We start from the raw sequence: 26,035 nt of genomic DNA, 5'->3' as shown, positions 1-26,035 counted from the left end.
CATAAAGTCGACTGTGTGACTGATGGTGGTTGGTTAATTGCAGGTGTTGTTTACAAAGCAGAGCCGTAGTCTTTTCATAGCGTCTGCTAAAGAACTGATCGTGTTACTATAAGCGCTGAGTGAGGATTCCAAGCATGAAGCAAGCAAAACATTTCTTTGTATATTATTGATATGATAAGCACAGAAAATAACCTGAGAAGATTATTTTAAAGGTGTTTTACTTTAAATTAATCAGAGCATCCATTTTAATCAGTCTCCATTTAAAAAGCAAACACTGACTGAATACATGTTTTTATAAAATAAATAATATATAGCCTAACTTGTTAGATTTTTTTTATAATTCTAATTATTCGCTTTTAAATATTTTATAGACTTTTTTACCCAGAACAATGCTGAATTTGTAGAGGCTGCATAAAGGGAGCAGAAAAGTCATTTCAGTCAGAAAAGGAAATTAGGAATCAGGACTCTCAGGAAAAAAAAGGTACAAAAGCTGTCACTGGGATGGTACCCTTTAAAATGGTTCTAATATGTACCATTTAGGTTCTAATATGTCCGTTTTGGGTACTAATATGTACCTTTAAGGCACTAATATGCACTCTTTAGTTAAAAAGGTGTATATTTTGAAAGGGTACTACCCCAGTGACAGCTTTTATACCTTTTTTTCTGAGAGTGGCTGGATATTGGCACACATTTCATTGTATATATATTTTAGTTCTCATTGAGTAAAAAAAAAAAAAAAAAAAAAAAAAAAAACCTTACCATGGTTAATTTAATATATATTACTATACCATATTGTTCATTTTTTCAGTTAATAAATAGAGAGACTGTGTGTGTGTGTGTGTGTGTCGTCTCTCAATTAATGCTATATTACACAAGAACCTGTCTTTTGGTATATTACTATAATATTAAAAGGTTAAAATAAACAACTGATTTGTACACAAATTAAATTGCACATATGGAAGTTTTTATAATAATACATTTATATTAAGTTTTTAATGACAATTATACTTCAATCCATTTTTTAAAAAAACATTTTTTAAACATTTAAACAACAGCTGTCATAAAAACCTATTATGACAGTTTTATTCAAACATTAAATTTTGAAGAACAGGTTCAGTAAAAAAATATAATGAATAGGTAATATTTTTATCAAAAAGATCCTCTCAAGTTAATTTTTCTAGCTGACCATTGAGTTTATGGACAATGAATGGCTTTTCTGAGGTAAATGTAAAATGACACTGTTTACAATCTGATGGCTGAAACACGATTTACATGTGACATAATACAAATTTCACTAAATTGTACTGTATCTTTAAACATACCTTCTGATGTTCATTCATGTTTATTTAATGCTGTAACAGTGGAAGAGACGATCAGTCCACTCGCTCTCGAACTGAAGCGGCAACAGCAAACTGTCACACCACATTAAAGAGCGGCAAAACAGCATTTATTGTTTGAATTTTGTAATAAAATTGACAAAATCTGAAAGCTGATACTTAGCTTATTGTGCTATTTTGTAGGCTCAATACAAAGTGTTTAGTAAAGTTTTGTTCACACAACTGAAAACAGCATAGACTAAAAGATCGAATCTTAGGATTTAAGAATCGATATTGGTTAATCAAAATGAGAATTGATTCTAATTGAGAAATAAATACTATTTTTTTTTTTTGCAATAAACAGTAAGTACCAGATTTATTTTTTATTGATATTTCTTTTATTTTGTTATTCACACTACAAGCTCAAATTCCCATCCGCTTGTAACAGTGTACTGCCCTCAGCTTCCCCACAAACCAGCTGATTTTTTCCTGACGTCTTCATTTGAGAGTTAGTGTCAAATGAATCACCATGCTGTAAACACACACACACACATATGCAACACACACAACTACCTGTGAGAACCTCTTCTGCATCTCCTCAAAAATACTCTGCCTGCAACTCCAAAAAATACCCTGATGACAGAACAACAACAACAACACACTGTTCAGGAGAAGTCAAACCAGCCCCGAGCGCAAAGTTGAGCATCACGATATGAGCGGCGCTGATGTATGATATCTGCTAAAGGTCAATACACAGGGGAACAATGGAGATCTAGTGGAGAAAATGTGAAGATGCCACTGTAAAAGACAAAGATGTCAACACAAGCAGGGGCATTATCAGATTAGAGGGTATTTTTATCAGGGATAATATCGTTAGGTGCTCACATGAAACAGGTTGGCCTGTTCTCGAGCGGCGGGTATTCATTATGACAAGGTGCAGAGGGCTACAAGATCTTTATCCAAGTAAAGAAAATGCCTTTCATTGAAGTAACGTTTCACCTGAAATATTTATGATATATTCAATATTTTCTTGTTGATATATGACTTTTAACCAATATTTTTAATATCGCAAAAATATTGTGCACAAATATGATTTGTCATCATTCAAAAATTTTCACAGACCCCTTGTGGTAATAAACTTGCATTGTCAATTGGTGTCCCCAGAATGTGTCTGTGAAGTTTCAGCTCAAAATACCCCACAGATCATTTATTATAGCTTGTCAAATTTGCTCCTACTTGGATGTGAGCAAAAACACGGCGTTTTTGTGTGTGTCCCTTTAAATGCAAATGAGCTGCTGCTTTCCAGAAGAGGGCGGAGCTTTAACAGCTCAACAACAACAAAGCTGGAGAATCTCACACAGCCAAAATGATGATTGTCAGTAACGGTGTTCAGCCTTACATTGTTCAAACCGGAGTCGACACTGATGGAGAGACTCAGGAAGAAGTTACAACTTTTAGAATGAAACTGGACATTTCTGAATGGTTAGTGGATACATTTATGTAGTTGCTGTGGAGTTGATTCAACTCATCCACTAGCATGTGCCGTCTAGGCATGTGACGGTATCAAATTTTCATGTTGCGATTAATTGATGAAGCTTTTATTACGGTATACGGTATTATCACAATATTAAAATAAGTTGCAAAACCATTTTTGTCAGTTTAACAGGTTTAAGAACTCTTTTTGAAATAAAACAAAAACAACTGACTGAAATTTTCAAACAGATTAAAATGCAAAAGAATTAGGCTATAAAGAACAACAGATAACACTTTACTCTATTTAATGCAATAACTAAGATTGAGCAATAGATACATTTGATACAGAAAGTGTTATTTTTTTGTTAATGTTAGTTTAGAAACACAACTGATCATTGTTAGTTTTATCTCAGGTCCATTAAATAAGTTAGTTTGATTTTAGTAATGTTATTAAACAGTAACTAAGAAATTAACATTTATTAATAATAATTAATACTTTATAAGTATTTTTATTGTAAGTTTAGTGATAATGAATTAACATGTTAACTAATGAAGCTGTATGTTTTCAAAGTTTTACTGAACAATAACAAATAATCAGAACATTTCTAATCATTAGGGCATGTTGTAGTCCAGATTAAAATATAAAAATGTTTAGGTTTGACAATAAATATCCTTTTAAGTCTTTTTTAAGTATTCAGTATTTGGTGCTGTGATGAACAACACTGAGATTACAAAAAAATCTATGGCTGCTTGAAGCATTTTAAAAACTTCACTAGCGCAGTTACTTTGTTTGCATGGTTTCCGTGGTAACCGCTGCATGCTGCTGTTCCATCAGCGCCCTCTGCTGTCAGAGAGTGAACGCGCACTTTCATTCAGCTCGTCTCCTTCACTGGTTCCTCCATGTGCTTCTCGTGCACGTTGGGATTGTTTACGTCTGAGCGCGTGTCCTTTTGACGCAGAATACAGCGGTGTTGTGCATTTTATACGATTGACGGGTAAAGTATTCTTAATTGCCTTATAAAAAATGAATAATTGGTAATAAATTATTATTTAGGGTATTCTGAAGTGCCGACGATAACAATATAGTGCATATTCATTATCGCGATTTATCACATTACCGAATATCGGCACAAGTCTAGTGCCGTCATGTTAATATTTTGTGCAAATCCAGCGTTGACTTGACCCTCGTTTGTGAAGCAGTCCAGCGTAAAATGACAGCATGTCAACAACTCTTCCTCTTCTAAAGCAGCACAACAGGGCCTCACCTCCTTTGTTGCGTGTTCCCAGGGGCGGGGTTTATGCAAATGTCACTAACCCAGGAAGAAGCTCATTGTAGTCCCTACCAGCCGTTTGTTGTAGTCCTTAAACAGCGAATATTTTAAAAGAAATTATCTCCCTTTGCATTGAACTTTGGGACACTTACACAAGGAAACTTTACCTATGGTTTAAAAATAAACAACTAGCCTAACTAATATAAGTTTCAAGCATTATTAAAGACAAGTAAACACTCATTATATGAAAAAGAACAAACTAAAAATTAGTAGATCGCAACAAATACAAATATACAATATAGTTTTAAGATTTTCAGGTATTCAGATTCAGTAACTAATCAAATGTAAAATAACACTGTACTTAATAAATTAAATTTACATATAGTTACAAATGTTATTAATTCAAGAACGAGTCAATTTCCTCTTTGTCTTTTGTTGTTTGTTTAGTGTCAGAGACGGCAGCAGGAATGTTAGGCTGCTGTCCCTTAAAAAGCAGTACAGATCCATTCAAGGGCGAGACGACTTGCGCGCTGTTTTCAGTCCTATACACACATCCAAAGCGCGCTCACAGAAAAAGTGATTTTAAACCATTCTTGAGTTTTCTGTGCTGCACGCATGTGTAACAGTATAGGTTTAAAATCACTTTAAAATCACTTTTTCTGTGAGTGTGCTTTGAATGTGTGTGCAGCACACAGTCTTTTGCGCTTGAATGGTTTAAATCACATTAAAATGCACACACAGGAATCGATAAGAGGAATCGAAATGCACGTTTCTTATCGAATCACCTGTTCTTGGAAATTTGGAACCTGTTCTAAAATGGAACCGGTTCTCGATACCCATCCTTAGCGCAGACAGCACACAAACACCAAATTCAGTTCTCTTTCTCGACTCTTTCTGTGCTCGAATGGACAAAATTGACAAAATTGACAAAATTGTCAAAAAGAAAACAGATGCATATCATTATACTGGATCAGTGCATTAGCTCTTAAAGTGACAGCAGCCTAATAAACCTGCTGCCATCTGTCATTAATGTTAATCAAGCAACAAAAGATAAAGAGAAAATCACTTCTGTAGCTTTAACAAAGACTAATTCTATTTAATACTCAGCAAGTGAAATTGTGCTCATACCCCATGGGGGTGTGATAAAAACGATGAGCTTGTGGTGCGATGCGGGTGACATTAATACCTGAACTGAACATAGATTCCCACCTGCCACACAGACGCCAGCTGATGGAAAGAGAGAGGGCCACAGGGGCCTCAGATCCTGCTTAGCATTTCCAGTCCCTTTGAACACTATCAGAGCACCTGAATCAAAGGCCCACAGCAAACGCCTGATTATTATTCGGGGAAATTCCACCCATTGTTTGTATAGGTTTACTTTAAAGACAAAGAGAAAGTCACCTAGCCTGCTTTTATTCTGCATCAGGGGTGTCAAACTCAGTTCCTGGAAGGCCACAGTCCTGCAGAGTTTCGCTTCAACCCTAATTAAACACACCTGATCCAGCTAATCAAGTACTTCAGGCTTATTTGAAAACTACAGGTATGTGTGTTGGAGCAGGGTGAATGCAAATGTTATGTTATGCCAATGAAGCTTACTTTTGTTTACCTGGTAACATCTTCATTCCTTTTAAAGAATGTGATGTGGGCAGCAAATCATCTGAATACAACACAAAAACGTTTTTCATCGGGTAACTTTGGGTAACTGTAGCCCTTTGGATTCATTAGTTGGTTTCAATGTTGACATCCATCTAGATTTGAAGTGTCAAAGGTTTGGGGTCAGGAAGATATTTTAATGTTTTTGAAAAGTCTCTTCTGCTCACCAAGGCTGCATTTATTTGATCAAAAATACACTAAAAACAGTAATATTGTGAAATATTAATACAAGAAGAACGGTTTTCCATTTTAATATATTTTAAAACAATTTAGTTCTGTGATGCAAAGCTGAATTTTCAGCATTATTACTCCAGTCTTCAGTGTCACATGATCCTTCAGAAATCACTGATGATGCTTTGGTGCTGAAGAAATATTTCTTATTTTTATCAAATGTTACAGTCAAGACTATCCTGTTTTTTTTTTTTCTACATTTGATTATACAATTTCTGTAGTAGGCTATAAGCTAAATACTGTACAGTTCGAGAGACTTTCAAAAAAAATTTATTTTTTAAATTTTATTTAATTTCTCTATTTTTTCTGTTGTATCCATTCTATTGTTTGTAATTTGCTTTGTTTTTATTGAGTTACTGATAGTATACTTGTCTTCAATAATTGTTTGCGGGCTTTTTTTACTTTTTTTTTTACTTTTTACTTTCCAAAATTACAAAGTATACTTTATATCACTACTGTAAAAAAGCTGAGTTTTTAGTTATACTGCCCTTAGTCGAGTGTTAAATAATTGTGATTACGCTATTGTCCAAAATAATCGTGAATTAGATTTGTCATAATCGAGAAGGCCTACTTTACCTTCACTTTTTATCAATTTAATGCATCCTTGCTGAATAAAAGTATTAATTTCTATCAGAAAGATTGTGTATTTACATACTTTATGAAGCTTACATTGCAAACAAATTATAATAATTTACATTATAGTTTTAAATATATATTCACTTCTTAATTTTACTTGATACATATTTATGTATGAGAGACCGTGAAATATTTAGCTGGGCCCATCTGCATTAAACCCCTTAAGTGAAGAAAACCCTGATTTGTAATCATTAATAAATTATGTGTTTTCTTAAAGGCCAAGGATGATTCAGGAAGAAAAAAGAAAAAAAAGAAAAAAATCAGAAAGCCCTTATAAATCATTTTAAGAGTATTATTACTAAAAGCATTCTTAAAGGTGAAGTATGTAATTTACTTCATGATTTTTTTTATGTTGAAATACATTTTTTTAACCCAGTTTATTGTTCTTAGAAGGAGCACTGCAAATTAATTAGTAGTTATGGCCATGGAAAATGTGTTGCAAAATCATTACTGCTAAAAATCTGTTGCAGAGATAAAATACAATTAAAGTTCTTAAGCTTCTTTTAAAGCCGTCATTGAGTTTTGCAATTATTTATATCTTTATTTTTGCTGTATTTTATTTTTATTTTGCGGTTCTTCATTTTTGTTTGCAAAACTTATTTCTCTCTGTAATTTATTTTTTCATTTGCACATATTTTTGTTTGTTTGCAAAACTTTTTTGCTCTCTAACATACTTTCTTTTTCTTTTTCAATTCTTTATTTTTGTTTGCAAAACTTATTTGTTCTCTTGCAATGCTTCATTTTTATTTTTCAGAACGTTATTTTCTTTTGCAGTATTTTATCATTTTGCAAATATATGTGGCATGGATTTGACTCCATAGTTGTGCGCTTCATCAACTTTACATTGTGCCTAAAAACACACCTTAACATGGTAAAAATCACTGTTGTGCTTGGTCGCCTTATTAATTAATATGAATTAAATCTGATTCAAATACATTACCAGACTTACAAAACTTCTCAATAAACCAGACCTGGGGATATGTACTTACTTTGGAAAAAAAGCTAGTGAGGGCTTGTATGAAAATGTGCCTCACACTGCAGGGCATGAGTCACCAAGCCTTCTGTCAAACGGGCTTAATTACTTTTAGCAGGTGGTCCTTTGAAACAGCCAGCAGAACCCACAAACACGCATCATAATAGGAGCTCTGCATAAGCTGATTTTGACCGAAAAGACACTTACCCTTCAAAAGCTTTGTGACACTTTACAAGCTTTAGGTTATTTCTTTCCTGTTCACCAGAATGCCAAACATTCCTCCTTTATCTAAAGTTGATAGACGCTGTTTGGGCCAGACCTTTGTGTGGCAGCGGGACAGAGTTATTGGAGATTGTGGGATATGTGCAGAGAGTCTGAAGTAAGAACGTTAATCTGAAATAATGGCTACAGCAGCATCATAAGGGGAAGATGTCCAGATTGAACGCCTGCTGACACTGGACGATCTTGATTACTGAGAGCCAATCCAGAGCAGATTAAAACGAGTCAATTTGACAATGAAGAGAGCTCAGCATCGCTGACCTGAACTTCGGGGCATCGGCAACTGCAGCCACAAATTGTGTGCTTCAGGCTCAAGACTAAAAAAAACTATTTGGGAGAATTGGCATTGATGCCACTAAGATGGTGGCACCAGCACCTGATTTGACAATGAGCTTGAGTTGGGTTGCAGATGTAGCCTATATTTATTTACAAAAACAGTAGCATTGGTAAATATTGTGAAAATTTTATTTTTATAGGGTAAAATTTAAATATTCTTACTGACCTAGTTACTGACCTGACTCTATTCTTACTCAAATTTTACCACTGGTCTTCCATAGTATCATACATTTGTAGATCATGATAACCACAGGTAAAACCATGCATGGCACTTCATTACCATGGGGGGAAAAAAATTTAACTATATAGTTTCTATGGTATTTGTTATGAAAAACAGAAGCCTAAACACATTTAGTATAAATACAAATGCACTAAACACATACTGCTATGGCTTAATAACAAAAATATATTGTAATTATATTCAATTTCTCCTTTAATACGTCTACAATAATAATTTAACACAATTTGATACAATTATCCCACATTTCTGCCACAATATCATGGTTACAGTTAGAGTAAATCATGATAAATGTTGGTGATTTGTGAATTGAAAAGCCTTCTAACTGGACCGTATAACTGGGTTTGCGGCACAATGTTTCTTCTGTTTTCCACATCAGTATTGTCGAGAATGTCAGCGCACTTTCATCTGACTTTAAACTAGTTTAAATCACCTAGACCTTGTGGTTTGCATCAGGGTCCATCTGTGTCAACTCAACCAGAAGTCCCCAACTACAAATGTTGTTTTTGACCTTTTTTTTTTTTTCCTGTTGAAAGAAATACATAAATGAAAAAGAAAGCTAAAATATTAAATGTCATGACTGTATATTTACTGATTAATACACTGTTTCGTAGAGGGGGGTCAAAATGACAATTTTGGCAAAAATGGCGGCAGCATCATTATTTTGGACATGTTAATGCAGCTCCATGAGTAAATTGGTCAATTGTACACATTTTAGTGGTCAAAAACCAAATGGGGATAACTTTTCAAACAGCTGATATTTATTTTGTCTGAAGAACAAATGAAATGAAATGCCAAAAAAATATTTTTCTGAAGTCTACAAGTCTGTAGAAGTGTTAAAGATATCTTAATATAATTAAGATTATGGTTCTTGAGAAACTTTTCTTCTGGAATCTTAATTTTTAAGGCCCTATATGGTTTAATCCCAGAGATATTGGGATGTCAATGCGGTAACGTGGAATTACGATACTGCGTATTTGAACTCTTGGTAGCTTCAAAAGCTGTTAAAATCATCAAAATCCTTTCTTCCAAAAATCCCTGAAACTGATTCAAATATGGATCCTTATAAATACACTTTTGAGAGCAAGTTCATGTGCCTCAATCCGACCATTTCAGTGGATTTTTGGGACTCAGAGAGGTATGTTGTATTCAATTGTTTTGATAGAGGGAAACCAGATACATTTCTAGTTTCAACATTATTTATTCTTCAGAAATTACTCTTTAAATGAGAGCAAAGTAAACCATAGACCAAAGACTGATAGGGCCTTAAAAATTAAGATTTCAAAAGAAAAGTTTAAGAACCAGAATCTAAAATCATATTGAGCTATCTTTAATACTTTTTGAGTGACGGGCACACAAACTTTGGAAAAACAACATTAAATGGCACTCAGACAGGTATGTTCTATGCAACTCTGTTGATAGAAAGAAAAAGAAAAAAACAAGATTAATTTCTAGTTTCAACATTACTTGTCGTTCAGATATTCTTCTTTAATAGAAAAAAAGTATCAGCTGTATGCAAAGTGACGCACATTGGCCACTGAAAAGGTGTACAATTTACTCATGGAACTGCATTAACATGTCCATATTTCTGGGATTGAACCATCGAGGGCCTTTAAAATGAAGATACCAAAAGGAAAGTTTGTTAAAAACCAGAATCTAAAAAGATATTAAGATATATTTAATACTTCTTGTGTTACAGGCATGCAAACTTGGGGCAAGAAACACAAGAAGTGCTTTTTCCTATTTTTAAACTTTCACTGTTAGCATATAATGCAACAAATATTGCTAAAGTCAACAGATTTAACTAACAGACCTACCAATATCTGTGTGAAAATAAAATGATGCTGCCTTCTTTCTAAAATCATTTTTACCCCCCTGTAATATGGCTCAAAATTAACAGTGGATTAGTCAGCAAAGATAGATATGACATTTAATATTTTGGCTTTATTTTTGTCTTTCTTCAGAAAAAAAAAAAAAATTGAGCAGGGGAAGTTTCCAAAATTTGGCTGATTTGACACGAATAATCCATCAGAGAACGAGCAGTGCTGTTTCATAGTGACACTGTTTCATTCCACTTTTGGAACATTTAAAGTTTCTCATATGCAACAGGGATGGCACTGCATATTAGGCAAATTAATAGTTGCGCCAATGCGATATCTAACAATAAATATCTAATAATAAAAATTTAGCCGCGCCAGCAGAAAAAAAAAAAAAAAAGTCACAAAATGCAACCATTCAGTCGCAGTCTGGAACTCTGTGCTTTGATGGTAATCTGGTAACACTAAAGATAAAATATAACTATAAACTTTAATGCTGACTAATCAATGATTTCCAGTAAGTGTTGTCAGCAGAGAAACCATAACCCAGAGGAAGAGTGTGGGAGTGTCTCATCCCACTATAAAAGAGACATGTTGTAATTGGCGCTGAGCCTGTAAAGGTCATGTTAATCCTGCAGACCAATTTATATGATCAAATAGGATCAAACTGACTCATTCATTTCAGGCTAAAGTCAAATGACTCCTGCTCTGATATTAGTCTGAATCCCTGATGCACTGAATTTCTAAACAATGAATTTAATCATAGACAGTGGCAACCAAAACAAAGACACTGATACACCTGATGGTTATATTACCAGCAGGGCTCGACAATAAGGACTGCCCGATGGCCCGGGGCCAGTGTGAATGACGCTCAGGACAACAGACGCAACGTCACTTGCCCGTTCGGGCCAGTGCTGTAGGGTGTCCGATATATATCGTCTGTGATATCGTAATTGTTGATTAAATGATCTGAAATTATCGATTATGTCCCTCACTTTACAAAAACACACTCATTGAGTGCACACATACACTACATGACGTAGTCTAGTAGGTTAGACTAGTGCGCGTGCATATTTAGAGTGTACGCATTCACTGTGTGATTTAGTCTATTAAAATGCCTTTAGAATGCCACCAGAATTCAAGATAAGGGGGAAAAATGACCCTGTATATCTTTCATATTTATGTGATTTAATATAGTTAACCAATATTACACAAAGAGCACCGTTTTCTACAAATATCAGCATGATTACAAATGTGATATTGATTTTATACAGCGTACAGTTTAATGAACAAGAACTTAATATCAAGTGACTTACATTTAAGACACTGAATTGCCTGTTTCGCTCTATTTCGCCTACTAAAATAGTTCAAAACAGCATTGTTTTGCGTCTCTGAGCAACACTTCCTGAATGAATTAGCCGTTTGAATGAATCGGTTGAATCTCAATGACTCACTCATTAATAGTGATTCGCTGCCACCTAGTGGCAGGTTTAATTTCACTTTTAAAGTAGCTTTTCATTTTTAAAATAATTTCAAATAACAGTATTTAACGTTTTATATTTTCAACATTTCAAAACATTATTTATGCATCTGTAACTGCTCTTCACTGATTAATAATAAAGTTTTATCTATAGCTAAATAGTTATACATTAGATTACAATTTCTGTACCTGAAAATCTCCTGTTTAAACATTCATGAAAAACTTGAAAAGCACTGTTTATTACATGTATATGTTTGTTCTATTGTATTTCTTTGTGCAATTACTCGTAATTTGATTATTTGTTACTATTTTATTACTTGACTGTTTATTTGTCTAACAATATTTAAAATTTAAGTGAATTAATCTAGTAGCTTTTGGTGTCATAACCCTGTTTATTAATTAGGTCATCAAAAAAAAAAAAAATAAATAAAAAAAAATAACTAGGCTTAATTTATAGGCCCATTTTCTTGGGGCAAGTTAAAATTTTAGCGGGCCAAGTAAAACTTTGAACCATTGGCCCGACTGGGCCAGTAGAAAAAATCCTTAGCGTTGAGCCCTGATCAGTGTTCTTCTTTTTTTTTTTTGCATCAATTATTAAGTGAAGTAACCTGGGGATCTAAGAGAAACATACCAAAAAAATAACTGTTTTTACTATGGGTTGGCTAATATATCAACCTATATTTGGCTTTTTTTTTAATTATCGTTTTTGGCCGATAAGTTCTTCTGGGGTGCGTTTCCCAAACAACAATGTAACTCGCTGCTTCACTACCATGGTACAATGCATCGTTGAACAAATCAACTAGCTAGTCACGACTGTTTCCCGAAACTGTCGCAAACTTGTCATTCAGCCACGTTGGTGAATGACGTCACGCAGGTAATAACTTCTTTAAAAGAATCCATTTGAGATCAAATTAATGTTAATTTTTTTTGCTATAAATTATGGACATGGCATCTGAGGATTAATTCTCATTTTCCTCAGTTATTCTGCTTTATTTCCAGATTAAATCAAATGCTTGTTCTTATGTACTAGAGCACGTACGCACATGCGCACTCTTCAAAAACGGTGCTTTAAATCTCGACAAACTAAAATATGTAAATGACATTTGTATATATTCAAAATAAAAGATGTCAGCTTGCTTATTTTGCTCAAGATAAGGATTTATTAAGTCCACATATCATAAAAACAGGAAACTATGCTTCTAACCACAGCTCGAGAGCCGTTTTTGGACATGTTTTGATATTCTTTGAAGTAAGTAAGTTGGAGTAACAAATACCATTGTATTTGCCATTAAAGGGTTAGTTCACCCATTTATTTATAATGCCATTTATTTCTCACCCTCATGCCATTCCAAAGTCCTTTGTTAATCTTCAGAACGTAAATTAAGATATTTTTGTTGAAATCTCAGTGAGGCCTGCATAGCCAGCAATGACATTTCCTCTCTCGAGATCCATTAATGTACTAAAAACATATTTAAATCAGTTCATGTGAGAATACGACAAGAATATTTTTGGTGCGCCAAAAAAAAACAAAATAATGACTTATATATTAAATGGCCGATTTCAAAACACTGCTTCAGGGAGATTTGGAGCATAACGAATCAGAGTATCGAATCACGATTCAGATCATGTGTCAAACTGCTGAAATCACGTGACTTTTGTGCTCCAAACCGCTGATTCGACACAAAAGATTCATAACGCTCCGAAGCTTCCTGAAGCAGTGTCGCTTTATAATATTAATATTGAACCACTGTACTCACATGAACTGTTTTAAATATGTTTTTAGTACATTAATGGATCTTGAGAGAGGAAATGTCATTGCTGGCTATGCAGGCCTCACTGAGATTTCAACAAAAATATCTTAATTTACGTTCTGAAGATCAACAAAGGACTTGAGTGAGTAATAAATGACATTATTTTAATTTTTGCGTGAACTAACCCTTTAATTATATTCAGATATTACTTTTTGAGCCTTGCGTAAATTTAATTTGTCCTTGGTTGAATGAATATTCAGGTTTAATGATTTTCACTTCAATTTAACTTCATGGACATTCAAGCCAAAACGAGTAGACTTAATGATAAGTTAACATAAGGACCAAAATAAACATCCCAACAGTTCAAAACAAATAATGCTAAACTCTCTATTTGGCTCTTTAAGCGTTGATAGACTCATCTGATCTGAATCATGTCTGCATATGAAGTACTGTAGATTCAATCTGATCTGAATTGGTCAGATAAAAATTTGTTCTGGACTAAAATCTGATTTTGACGGGTGTTGATATCAAACAGCATTTTAGAAATGAAAGTCATCTGAATCGGATCTGAATCATGTCCATGAATGAAGTGATGTGGATTAAATCAAGCAGTCTAATCTGAGCTGCTAACATAAACTATGGCGCACACTTTAGCGCCTCCCGAAACTCACTTTACCGGCTGTGTATAAAGTAAGCGGTCGGACAGCACACATGACAACACGTTATCTGGCCTATCAATCACACAAATCACCGGACTCAAGTGGTTATAAACGTATTTAATCTGCTGGAAGGACTTGTTGACTGATAGTTAGCTGAGCTGCTGCTAACACTCTCCTGCTAGCCGCTCAACTGAAGCAGTGACACGCACTTTCCCGTCTCGCCTCTGGCGAATCTCTGGCTCAAAGTGCGATTTATAGAGCGCGATGGTGTGATCTGCCGGTGTTATTTTGAGCTCGATCATCTCTCACCTCTTTGGGCACAAGCTGCTTTTCTTCGCTGGGCACCATTTCCATCTGATCATCCAGCCGCGGTCCGCTGTCAACAGGAGCTCTGCGAGTCGCTTCGGGACACCATTCTGAGTGTGTTAGGCGAAACAAGTCGATGTCGAAGAAACAACTTTTAGGCTAAATGGCTCGTAATCCAGTTTAATCTGTGTTACTTTCTTTCTGCTTGGACTGTAAGCAAAAACAGCAATCAATGGAGGAAAAATGGCCGCCACGCACTTTCGCGAGACTTCACATCAATCTGCGTCACTTCCGACAACACTCTCTGTCTGTGGACTACATTATGAAACAGCTGAAAGTGTAAACTGGCAGTTAGGAAAACAAAAATATTGTTATGTAATGTGAGACCATGCCTTATATTTATGAAATACAAAGCTTGTCCTGAGAGAACAGTTCAACCTTTCGATTAAAGTCTGCTTACATTATATAACTGAACCTTGCCTTCAGTTATATGCCAGTTTATTGTGTTCACTTCTTTCCCAACATTAGTTTGGAGGACAGAATTCACAACAAAAACTGTATTTTTATTACAAAATAATATGTCTTTGAGTGCTAATAAATTGCATTGTGCAATATCAAGCTAACCTAGCTTGAAAAAGCCAACTTACTGATCTGCTATATAGACTTATTAATGGCTTACGGTTTTCCTGAAAAAAAAGTCTATCTATCTATCTATCTATCTATCTATCTATCTATCTATCTATCTATCTATCTATCTATCTATCTATCTATCTATCTATCTATCTATCTATCTATCTATCTAATATCTAACTAATATAAGCAACTAACTAATATCTAATATCTATCTAAGTAATATCTAACTAAGTAATATCTAATATCTATCTAACTGTCTAACTAATATCTAATATCTAACTAATATCTATCTAGCTATTTAACTATCTAACCATCCTTCTATCTAATATCTATCTATCTAACTAACTAATATCTGACTAACTACTAATATCTATCTATCTATCCATCTATCTAACCTTCTATCTATCTATCTATCTATCTATCTATCTATCTATCTATCTATCTATCTATCTATCTATCTAATAACTATCTAATATCTATCTAAGTACTATTACTAAGCCATTTAAACATTCAAACTCAAACTAATATCTAACATCTAACTAATATCTAACTATCTTTCTAACAAATATCTATCTAACTAACTAACAATCTAACTATCTAATATCTATCTATCTATCTATCTATCTATCTATCTATCTAATAACTATCTAACTAATATCTATCTAACTATTTAACTAATATGTAAGTATCTATCTATCTATCTATCTATCTATCTAATAACTAACTAATATCTATCTATCTAACTAAGTACTATTACTAAGCCATTTAAAAAACATTCAAACTCATAAACTAACTAATATCTAACTAATATCTAACTAACTAATAACTATCTTTCTAACAACTATCTAATATCTAACTAACTAACTAATTAATATCTATCTAACTAACTAACTAACAATCTAACTAACAAATCTAACTATCTAATATCTAACTAATTAATATCTATCTATCTATCTAATAACTATCTAACTAATATCTATCTAACTAACTAACTAACTATTTAACTAATATCTATCTATCTATCTATCTATCTATCTATCTATCTATCTATCTATCTATCCACACACACTCAATCTCACACACACACACACTCACTAACTATCTATCTATCTAATAACTAACTAATATCTATCTATCTATCTATCTATCTATCTAACTAAGTACTATTATTAAGCCATTTAAACACATTCAAACTCATAAACTAACTAACTAATATCTAACTAACTAACTAACTAATATCTATCTAACTAACTATCTAACTATCTAACAAATCTAACTATATAATATCTAACTAACAAATATCTATCTATCTATCGATCTAATAACTATCTAACTAATATCTATCTAACTAACTAAGTACTATTACTAAGCCATTTAAACATTCAAACTCATAAACTAACTAACTAATATCTATCTAACGAATCTAACTATCTAATATCTAACTAACTAATATCTATATATCTATCTATCTAATAACTATCTAACTAATATCTATCTAACTATCTATCTATCTATTCACAGACACTCAATCTCACACTCACACTCACACACACACACACACACACACACACACACACACTCGCTAACTATCTATCTATCTATCTATCTATCTATCTATCTATCTATCTATCTAATAACTATCTAATATCTATCTAAGTACTATTACTAAGCCATTTAAACATTCAAACTCATAAACTAATATCTAACATCTAACTAATATCTAACTAACTATCTTTCTAACAAATATCTATCTAATAACTAACTAACTAACTAACTAACTAACTAATATCTATCTATCTATCTATCTATCTAACTAACTAACTAACAATCTAACTATCTAATATCTATCTATTTATCTATCTATCTAATAACTATCTAACTAATATCTATCTAACTATTTAACTAATATGTAAGTATCTATCTATCTATCTAATAACTAACTAATATCTATCTATCTATCTATCTAACTAAGTACTATTACTAAGCCATTTAAAAACATTCAAACTCATAAACTAACTAATATCTAACTATCTAACTAATATCTAACTAACTAATAACTATCTTTCTAACAAACATCTATCTAATATCTAACTAACTAATTAATATCTATCTAACTAACTAACAATCTAACTATCTAACAAATCTAACTATCTAATATCTAACTAACTAATATCTATCTATCTATCTATCTATCTATCTATCTATCTATCTATCTAATAACTATCTAACTAATATCTATCTAACTAACTAACTATTTAACTAATATGTATCTATCTATCTATCTATCTATCTATCTATCTATATATCTATACACACTCAATCTCACACACTCACACACACACACACACACACACACTCACTAACTACACTAACACACTAACTTAGTTAGGTAGCTAGATAGATATTAGTTAGATAGTTATTAGATAGATATCTAATAACTATCTAACTAATATCTATCTAGCTATCTAACTAAGTACTATTATTAAGCCATTTAAACACATTCAAACTCATAAACTAACTAACTAATATCTAACTATCTAACTATCACTAACTAACTAACTAACTAATATCTATCTATCTAACTAACTAACTAACAATCTAACTAACTATCTAACGAATCTAACTAACAAATATCTATCTATCTATCTATCTATCTATCTATCTATCTATCTATCTATCTATCTATCTATCTATCTATCTATCTATCTATCTATCTATCTATCTATCTATCGATCTAATAACTATCTAACTAATATCTATCTAACTAACTATTTAACTAATATCTATCTATTTATCTATCTATCTATCTATCTATCTATCTAATAACTATCTAACTAATATCTATCTATCTAACTAAGTACTATTACTAAGCCATTTAAACACATTCAAACTCATAATCTAACTATCTAATATCTAACTAACTAATATCTATATATCTATCTATCTAATAACTATCTAACTAATATCTATCTAACTATCTATCTATCTATCTATCTATCTATCCACAGACACTCAATCTCACACACTCACACACACACACACACTCGCTAACTATCTATCTATCTATCTATCTATCTATCTATCTATCTATCTATCTAATAACTATCTAACTAATATCTATCTATCTAACTAAGTACTATTACTAAGCCATTTAAACACATTCAAACTCATAAACTAACTAACTAATATCTAACGAATCTAACTATCTAATATCTAACTAACTAATATCTATATATCTATCTATCTAATAACTATCTAACTAATATCTATCAAACTATCTATCTATCTATCTATCCACAGACACTCAATCTCACACACACACACACACACACACACACACACTCGCTAACTATCTATCTATCTGTCTATCAACACACACTCACATACTCACACTCACTCGCTAGCTTTTAAACTTTTAGTTTAGTTTAAGCTTATTAAACTAAAACTTAAACTATTTCAAACTGAAAAGCTTTTAAAACAAATGTTGCTGTCTGATCATGAACAAGGTCTGCAAAATTACGAAGTCCCTCCAGCAGGAGTTATTCTCTATATCAGTATCACTGAGACGCTCGTCACTGAGACGCTCTAGACGCTATAGTTAATTTTATTGCAAAATATGCATATAAATTAAAATATTTAAGTATTTTGAGAGCATAAGGAGATCAACTCGATTATGTAATTTGCAGTGTTTCATGGGAGTGGGTGGAGCTAATGGTTTGCTTGTTTCAATTCTTGAGTACAGCATCATGGGTAATGTAGTTTTGCACTGCGACTTCCATTGTAAAACAAGTCAAAATAACGTGGGCTTACGGCTTCAACATCGATTAACAACCTCGTATAGCTCACAAGGGCTGTCTTTAAAGGTTTATACGTTATCATTAAAATCCAGTTTCCCTATGGAGAAAATGAATTGAGTGTACTTCCAGAACTCTATAGTTCTCCTCCACATTTACGGTGAATAAAGAGGGCACATCATACTGTTTCATTTTTATTGACAGGCTGTTTATATCTTCAACAACCATCTTTATGGCATGTGAGACGTGCATCATGGAATCAGGTATTCACAGATGTATTTCTTCTGGCTGCGACAGACCTCGTCATGCCACTTTCCCTGTGCTGCCAGCGAGAGCGTAACACAGCTCTCTCTCTTCCCCCCGGTGGGCTCTCTCTTGGATCGATCCCAATGGAAGAAGGTGACGGGCAGGCTGTTCACGTCCACATACTGGCCTTCTTTCACTATGTCTGTTATGCCAATCCAGAAATCTTTGGATCCGGGCGAGCTGCGTTTGGCATAGTCTCTGAGTTCGTCGTTTTGGTTCATGTCTCGAGGAATGGCCAGGGTCCCTCCCTGCGCGATGCAGTCCTCGTTGGCCTCATGGTAGTGCTTGGCCTGCTCAGAAACCAGGTAACACTTCCTGTGGGCCTTGATGCCACGCAGGCAAACTGAAAAGTATAGAACACATTCACTCATGTAAACCGTTTTACAGCAGTTTTGAGTGTGTCTTTCACATGCTTTACCATGCACCTCCTGAAACTCACTTTACTGGTCAATCTCCAGATTTAAATCCTATTGAAGAAGCGTTTCACCAGCTGAAGAGGAGACTAAAGGCAGAAACTCCCCAAATCAAGCAACCATTGAAAATGGCTGCATTAAAGGCCTGGAAAAGCATTTCAAAGTGTGAAACCAAGAGTCTGGTGATGTCTATGGGTCACAGACTCGCTCCTGTGATTGCTTCCAAGGGATTTACTACTAAATATTACCTTTATACTTTTACACTTGCTTTAAGTTAAACCGTCCCAATACTTATGCTCACATTAGGCAGAGGGATGAAACTCTAATAGTGCTGTTCTTCTTAGTTGCTAAAACATTTTTTGTTGAAACAGTCAATAACACGTGACATTCTGTACTTCGGCCTCATATTAATCTCCTAATAATATTTATAGATGTCTTGACACCACAGCTAACAGAGCAGTTTTGTCTTTACTGTTCTAATGCGTATGGAGGGCGTATGCTGTGTTGTGGCTGAAATAGCGCATGAGAGTGTAAGCACATTTATATATAATTTAGGCTATATATTAAAGGCACAATATGTAATTTTCACCACTAGAGGTCACTTATGTGGCGTTCACACCAGACACGACTTGTGCGAATAAATCGCACTATTCGTGCATAGTTGGACGCTTGAACATTTTGAGTTTACTCGCTTCATTCGCGTGTGAAATTCACTTCACAACAGATGCGAATTCGCGCCATGAGAAGTGCTCTCCCTCTCCTTTAAATATGTGTCCCAGTGATCTTCCACTTCTTTCTACACACTTCCTCTGAATAAACACAACTCATCAGCGGGAAAGTAGTTGTAAAATACGGCGAATAAGCTCAATTTACCGGCTTTAGCTAGCTTGTAGTCTCAATAACTCGCTAGCTTTTAAACTTTTAGTTTAGTTTAAGCTTATTAAACTAAAACTTAAACTATTTCAAACTGAAAAGCTTTTAAAACAAATGTTGCTGTCTGATCATGAACAAGGTCTGCAAAGTTACAAAGTCCCTCCAGCAGGAGTTATTCTCTATATCAGTATCACTGAGACGCTCGTCACTGAGACCCTCTAGACGCTATAGTTAATTTTATTGCAAAATATGCATATAAATTAAAATATTTAAGTATTTTGAGAGCATAAGGAGATCAACTCGATTACGTAATTTGCAGTGTTTCATGGGAGTGGGTGGAGCTAATGGTTTGCTTGTTTCAATTCTTGAGTACAGCATCATGGGTAATGTAGTTTTGCACTGCGACTTCCATTGTAAAACAAGTCAAAATAACGTGGGCTTACGGCTTCAACATCGATTAACAACCTCGTACAGCTCACAAGGGCTGTCTTTAAAGGTTTATACGTTATCATTAAAATCCAGTTTCCCTATGGAGAAAATGAATTGAGTGTACTTCCAGAACTCTATAGTTCTCCTCCACATTTACGGTGAATAAAGAGGGCACATCATACTGTTTCATTTTTATTGACAGGCTGTTTATATCTTCAACAACCATCTTTATGGCATGTGAGACGCGCATCATGGAATCAGGTATTCACAGATGTATTTCTTCTGGTTAAATATGTGTCCCAGTGATCTTCCACTTCTTTCTACACACTTCCTCTGAATAAACACAACTCATCAGCGGGAAAGTAGTTGCAAAATACGGCGAATAAGCTCAATTTACCGGCTTTAGCTAGCTTGTAGTCTCAATATATATATATATATATATATATATATATATATATATATATATATATATATATATATATATAGCTCAAATTGAGTAAAGACCGTTTTTTACAACTTACCAGATTGTCCGACCTCCTCACTCACTTTTTTCCAAGCATGATCCTTTTTATTCCTGTTTCTATAAAAGTATGAAGATGTATCGTACAGTGACGATGATTTTGTCCTCCATTGTTGTTTCGGATTTCTGCCTTTGCTCGCTACGTCGTAATCACGTCACTACTACAGCAAGCTCCTGATTGGTGAATTTTCGCCCAAAGTTCAGATTTTTCAATTTGCACGATTCATGCGAATCATGCATTACTCGCGTCAAACACCTGAAACACTCAATTCTCGCCATCTCATTCGTGCGAATCACACTGCAGAATGTCTATTCTCGTCTTTGCATTGACTTAACATGCAAATCACTCGCGCTTAACGCTTCATTCGCATCTGGTGTGAACGCACCATTATTCAAAACAAAGGCGTAGCCTGATGACACTGTGAATGTGTGTGGAATCATGGGAGTTGTCATCTTCACCTCAACAGCTAGCTGGTGGAAAGCATTCTGACATGAGAAATCATGTTCATGGATGAGCTAAAGTTTTATTAAACGTTACTGTGGTATGAAGCAGGGTGGGGCCGAGAGCCTGGGTCATTTTATATTGCTGTTTTTAATATGCTTATATGCCCCAGTCAGACACTGCCGCTCCTTTAGTTTAATGTTTAATGTTTAATGTTCGCCTCCTTCTTCCCTGAACTTGAACTTTGTTACAGATACATTTGATCACTTAAAGGTGCCATTGAATTGAAAGTTGAATTTACCTCGGCCTAGTTGAATAACAAGAGTTCAGTACATGGAAATGACATACAGTGAGTCTCAAACTCCATTGCTTCCTCCTTCTTATATAAATCTCATTTGTTTAAAAGACCTCCAAAGAACAGGCAAATCTCAACATAACACCGACTGTTACGTAACAGTCAGGGTGTACGCCTCCAATATTTGCATATGCCAGCCCATGATCCCAACATTATGAAAGGCATTACACAAGGGCAGCCAGCATTAACGTCTGGATCTGTGCACAGCTGAATCATCAGACTAGGTAAGCAAGCAAGAACAATAGCGAACAATGGCAGATGGAGCAATAATAACTGACATGATCCATGATAACATGATATTTTTAGTGATATTTGCTGTTAAATGTGGTTAAAGTTACCATCGTTTCTTACTGTATTCATTGAGACAAGAGAGCCGTTGGTATTTTCATTATTAAACACTTGCAGTCTGTATAATTCATAAACACAACTTCATTCTTTATAAATCTCTCCAACAGTGTAGCATTAGCCGTTAGCCACGGAGCATATAACCTCAAACTCATTCAGAATCAAATGTAAACATGCAAATAAATACCATACTTGCGCGATTATACTTGATATGCTGCATAGCGAACACTTTGTAAAGATCCATTTTGAGGGTTATATTAGCTGTGTGAACTTTGTTTATGCAGTGATAGAGTTAAGAGCTCGGGAGGGGGCGAAGAGCGCGAGCAATTAAAGGGGCCGCAGCTTGAATCGGCACATTTCTAATTATGCCTCAAAATAGGCAGTTAAAACAATTAATTAAAAAAAATCTATGGGGTATTTTGAGCTGAAACTTTACAGACACATTCAGGGGACACCTTAGACTTATATTACATCTTTTAAAAAACGTTCGATGGCACCTTTAAATTAACATTATTTTATTTAATTCTAATGAAATAGCTGCAAGTGCTGAATTACTACTCATACAGGTCAGTTTATCTGAGGGGTAATGCAGCGCTGTTTTACTAAGTGAAAACAATCATACTAAAAATACATTTGAGTGTGTTGAAAGTGTGCTGAAAGTTATGCGTGCGCTCGGTGGCTGTATGAGAAACTTGTTGCACACTCCAGTAAGCTAGATTGATATTAGAATATCATATTAATAAAAGTTGGATGACTTGTTGATAATTAATGTGCTTCAGATAACATAATATTTTGAGTTTCTATTTATTAAACCAATCTCCTTCATTGTAATAACCTAAAATTTGTAATTTCAATGAACTCAAAATTTTAAGGCAACCATGCTTACTTTTTAAGTTAAACCAACAATAATTTTTCACAGTGTGGTTGTAAACGATGTTGGAAACATTTGGGATAATGCAAGTACACAAGTCAACAAAATATTGTTCAAGTGGTTTTTGGATATTTTAATCCAAAAATCATACATATTGTGCCTTTAACAGATCTGTTTTGCATGTATTCTCCCGCTCTTGTGTGCTTCGGTCACAATACAGCAGACAGCACTCAAACTATGATCATTTATTGTCTACACCAAGTTATGAAATGTTCAGTCAGTCTCATTTAAAGACCAACCTGAGTTTCCACCAAATACACAACTATATAAAATTACAACTATAAATCTGTAGTATCTTCACAGTCACCGCTGTGTATTAAAAAAAAAAAAAAAAAAAAAGAAAGTCATGGAAAGAAAGAAGCTCTGAAAGCACACTGTTTGAAAGAGATACCATATTAATACATTCCAACTTTACAGTAATAGCTCTAATGGTATTTTGGTGTGAACTAGGGTTACCATGGTACCATGGTTTTTTTTAAGGGTTTTATATTCTTGGATGAATCCCAATCCCAGATTTCTCCCTGAAAGACATGTTGCTGTCCTCATCAGGTAGACTGCAGTGACAGAGAAGCTACATCATTATACATCACTGCAGGGTTTTTTCCCCATTATTCAGTCATTACCCTTGTACTTATTATGGAAATGACATACTTTAAAAGAATATACTTAGCGTACTGGATGCATTTTTTTTTTTTTCAGACACTGCATTGCTGTTTACAATTACATGAAAATGGATTAAACTTAAATTAGTTTGAATTTATATTAAATGCAATTAGTTGAACTTAGGAGTGTTTTTTACCCGTTTAAGTAGGACGTAAGTACATTATTTATATGTAATTTCATAGCTGCTATGAAATTAGTTCACTTCAGAATTAAAATTCCCTGATAATTTACTCACCCCCATGTCATCCAATATGTTTATGAGGAAAACATTCCAGGATTTTTCTCCATATAGTGGACTTCACCAGTTACCAAATAGCTGATCATTTCACTAGATAAGACCCGTCTGGGATCATGTAGAGCTCTTTGAAGTTCCACTGAAGTCCACTATATGGAGAAAAATCCTGGAATGTTTTCCTTAAAAAAACCTTCATTTCTTTTTGACTAAAAAAAGAAAGAGACATGAACATCTTGGATGACATGGGGGTGAGTAAATTATCAGGAAATTTTAATTCTGAAGTGAACTAATCCTTTAAGAAACATACACTGTAAAAAAAATATTGTTGGTTTAACTATAAAAATGTAAAAAAGAAAAAAAAAAAGTTGTCTGGTTCCCTTTAGTTTTTGAATTCATTGAAATTAAAAATTTGAGTTTGAGATTGGTTTAATAAACAGAAACTCAAAATATTATGCTATTTGAACCACATTAATTAAGTTGATTTGACAAAAGAAAAAAGTCGAGATGACAAATTATGAAAATAAGTATTTACAGTGTTGACATGAAAGTGTTCTCTCACTAAGTACACTTGAGTGGCCTTTTATTTTGTTAATTATTATATTACCTGCAAGAAAAAATACATTTTAAAAGATTTTAAGTAACCTACGAGCTTTATTTTGATACTCCTCTAACAGACATTCTATAAGTAACTTTGCAAGTGCATGTCAAGTTAACCTGAACCCTAGTTGACATGGAGCTGCAAAGTTACTTATAATTAGTAGAATGTCTAAAGGGGACTATCAAAATAAAGTGTGACCAACACTGTAGAGACACTTCTAAATGGGCACCTAAAAATATGCACTACTGATGCTTGCAGTGTGAAACAGGCGTAACCTCTGCAACATAACGAGAGCTTTTTAAATGAAATAAATGCTGTATTGTTGTTGACCTGTTTGCAGTGCCTGCATCTCTTTCAGAGAGTTGATTTCCTGCCACAGCTTGTCAATCTGTGTCCTCATGTCGTCATCTTCTGTAGCTGTATCTCAACAGAAGAACCACAGACCGGAGGTTAGATAAAGTTGCTGATTGCAGTTTTCTAAACAGTGAGACAATAGTTACCTCTCTGTTGAGCCGGAACTGCTTTCTTAGTGCGAGACGGATGGCCATATCCGTAGTGGAGAACGCCGAAGCAGATCACCAAAAGCAGAAGTCGAGATTGTGCCATGGTCATGGACGGGCCGTTTAAATCACTGGGAGAAATATGGACAAGTCTTACAGTTTTCTCCCTTCCACACTCTCATGCTATTGGCTGGACATTGAGTGTTTGTGTGTACCTAAAGGGGAATTCAAATACCTTCAGTGTAGTCACAACAGCCCTTCCCCTGTTTCCAGCCATTCAAAAATATTTACTCTGAAAGCACACAAAATTGATTTGGTCCTTTTCCCATTCATAACCCAACAAGAAAATTCATTCACTACCACACATGTTATGTGCCATGGGTTAAAAGAACTCAAGTTCCCTTTCGATACTTCACTCGTACTGCGTATGGGGAAAGGTCTCCCTTTTTCCCCGCTGCTGAAGCCTTTTTCAATAACGCAGTGTAACTGCACCGTCATTGGTTCACTCATAGACAAGTTGTTGAACCAATGGCGGCGCGGCATAGCTGCGCGGCCTATGGCGACAAGCGCGCGAATATT

At 34.2% G+C, this 26,035-nt stretch overlaps 2 protein-coding genes across 4 annotated transcripts in view; both read right to left on the bottom strand.

Annotated features, from left to right (window-relative positions):
- Window positions 1–14,825, bottom strand: part of usp47 (ubiquitin specific peptidase 47) — a 46,695-nt gene extending 31,870 nt beyond the window's left edge. For 2 of the 3 annotated variants that reach the window (XM_067400121.1, XM_067400122.1), the window contains exons 1-2: window positions 14,423–14,825; window positions 1,890–1,949 (exon numbers count right to left, since the gene is read on the bottom strand). In XM_067400121.1, coding sequence (XP_067256222.1) covers window positions 1,890–1,949; window positions 14,423–14,467 — 105 coding nt within the window. In that variant the 5' untranslated portion in view covers window positions 14,468–14,825. The remainder of the gene's footprint in view (window positions 1–1,889; window positions 1,950–14,422) is intronic. The other variant, XM_067400123.1, reaches the window with a different exon arrangement.
- Window positions 14,826–18,777: 3,952 nt separating this feature from the next.
- clec3a (C-type lectin domain family 3, member A) lies at window positions 18,778–25,679 on the bottom strand. Its single transcript, XM_067401468.1, has 3 exons — window positions 25,457–25,679; window positions 25,287–25,373; window positions 18,778–19,495 (listed from the first exon to the last, which is right to left on the bottom strand). The coding sequence occupies exons 1-3, from the start codon at window positions 25,566–25,568 to the stop codon at window positions 19,098–19,100; spliced, it is 597 nt and encodes a 198-aa protein (XP_067257569.1). The 5' UTR covers window positions 25,569–25,679; the 3' UTR covers window positions 18,778–19,097.
- Window positions 25,680–26,035: the final 356 nt, after the last annotated feature.

This window comes from Chanodichthys erythropterus, chromosome 11, assembly GCF_024489055.1.
Source record: "Chanodichthys erythropterus isolate Z2021 chromosome 11, ASM2448905v1, whole genome shotgun sequence".
Classification (NCBI taxonomy): Eukaryota; Metazoa; Chordata; class Actinopteri; order Cypriniformes; family Xenocyprididae; genus Chanodichthys; species Chanodichthys erythropterus.
This window is presented reverse-complemented; position numbering and strand designations above follow the sequence as displayed.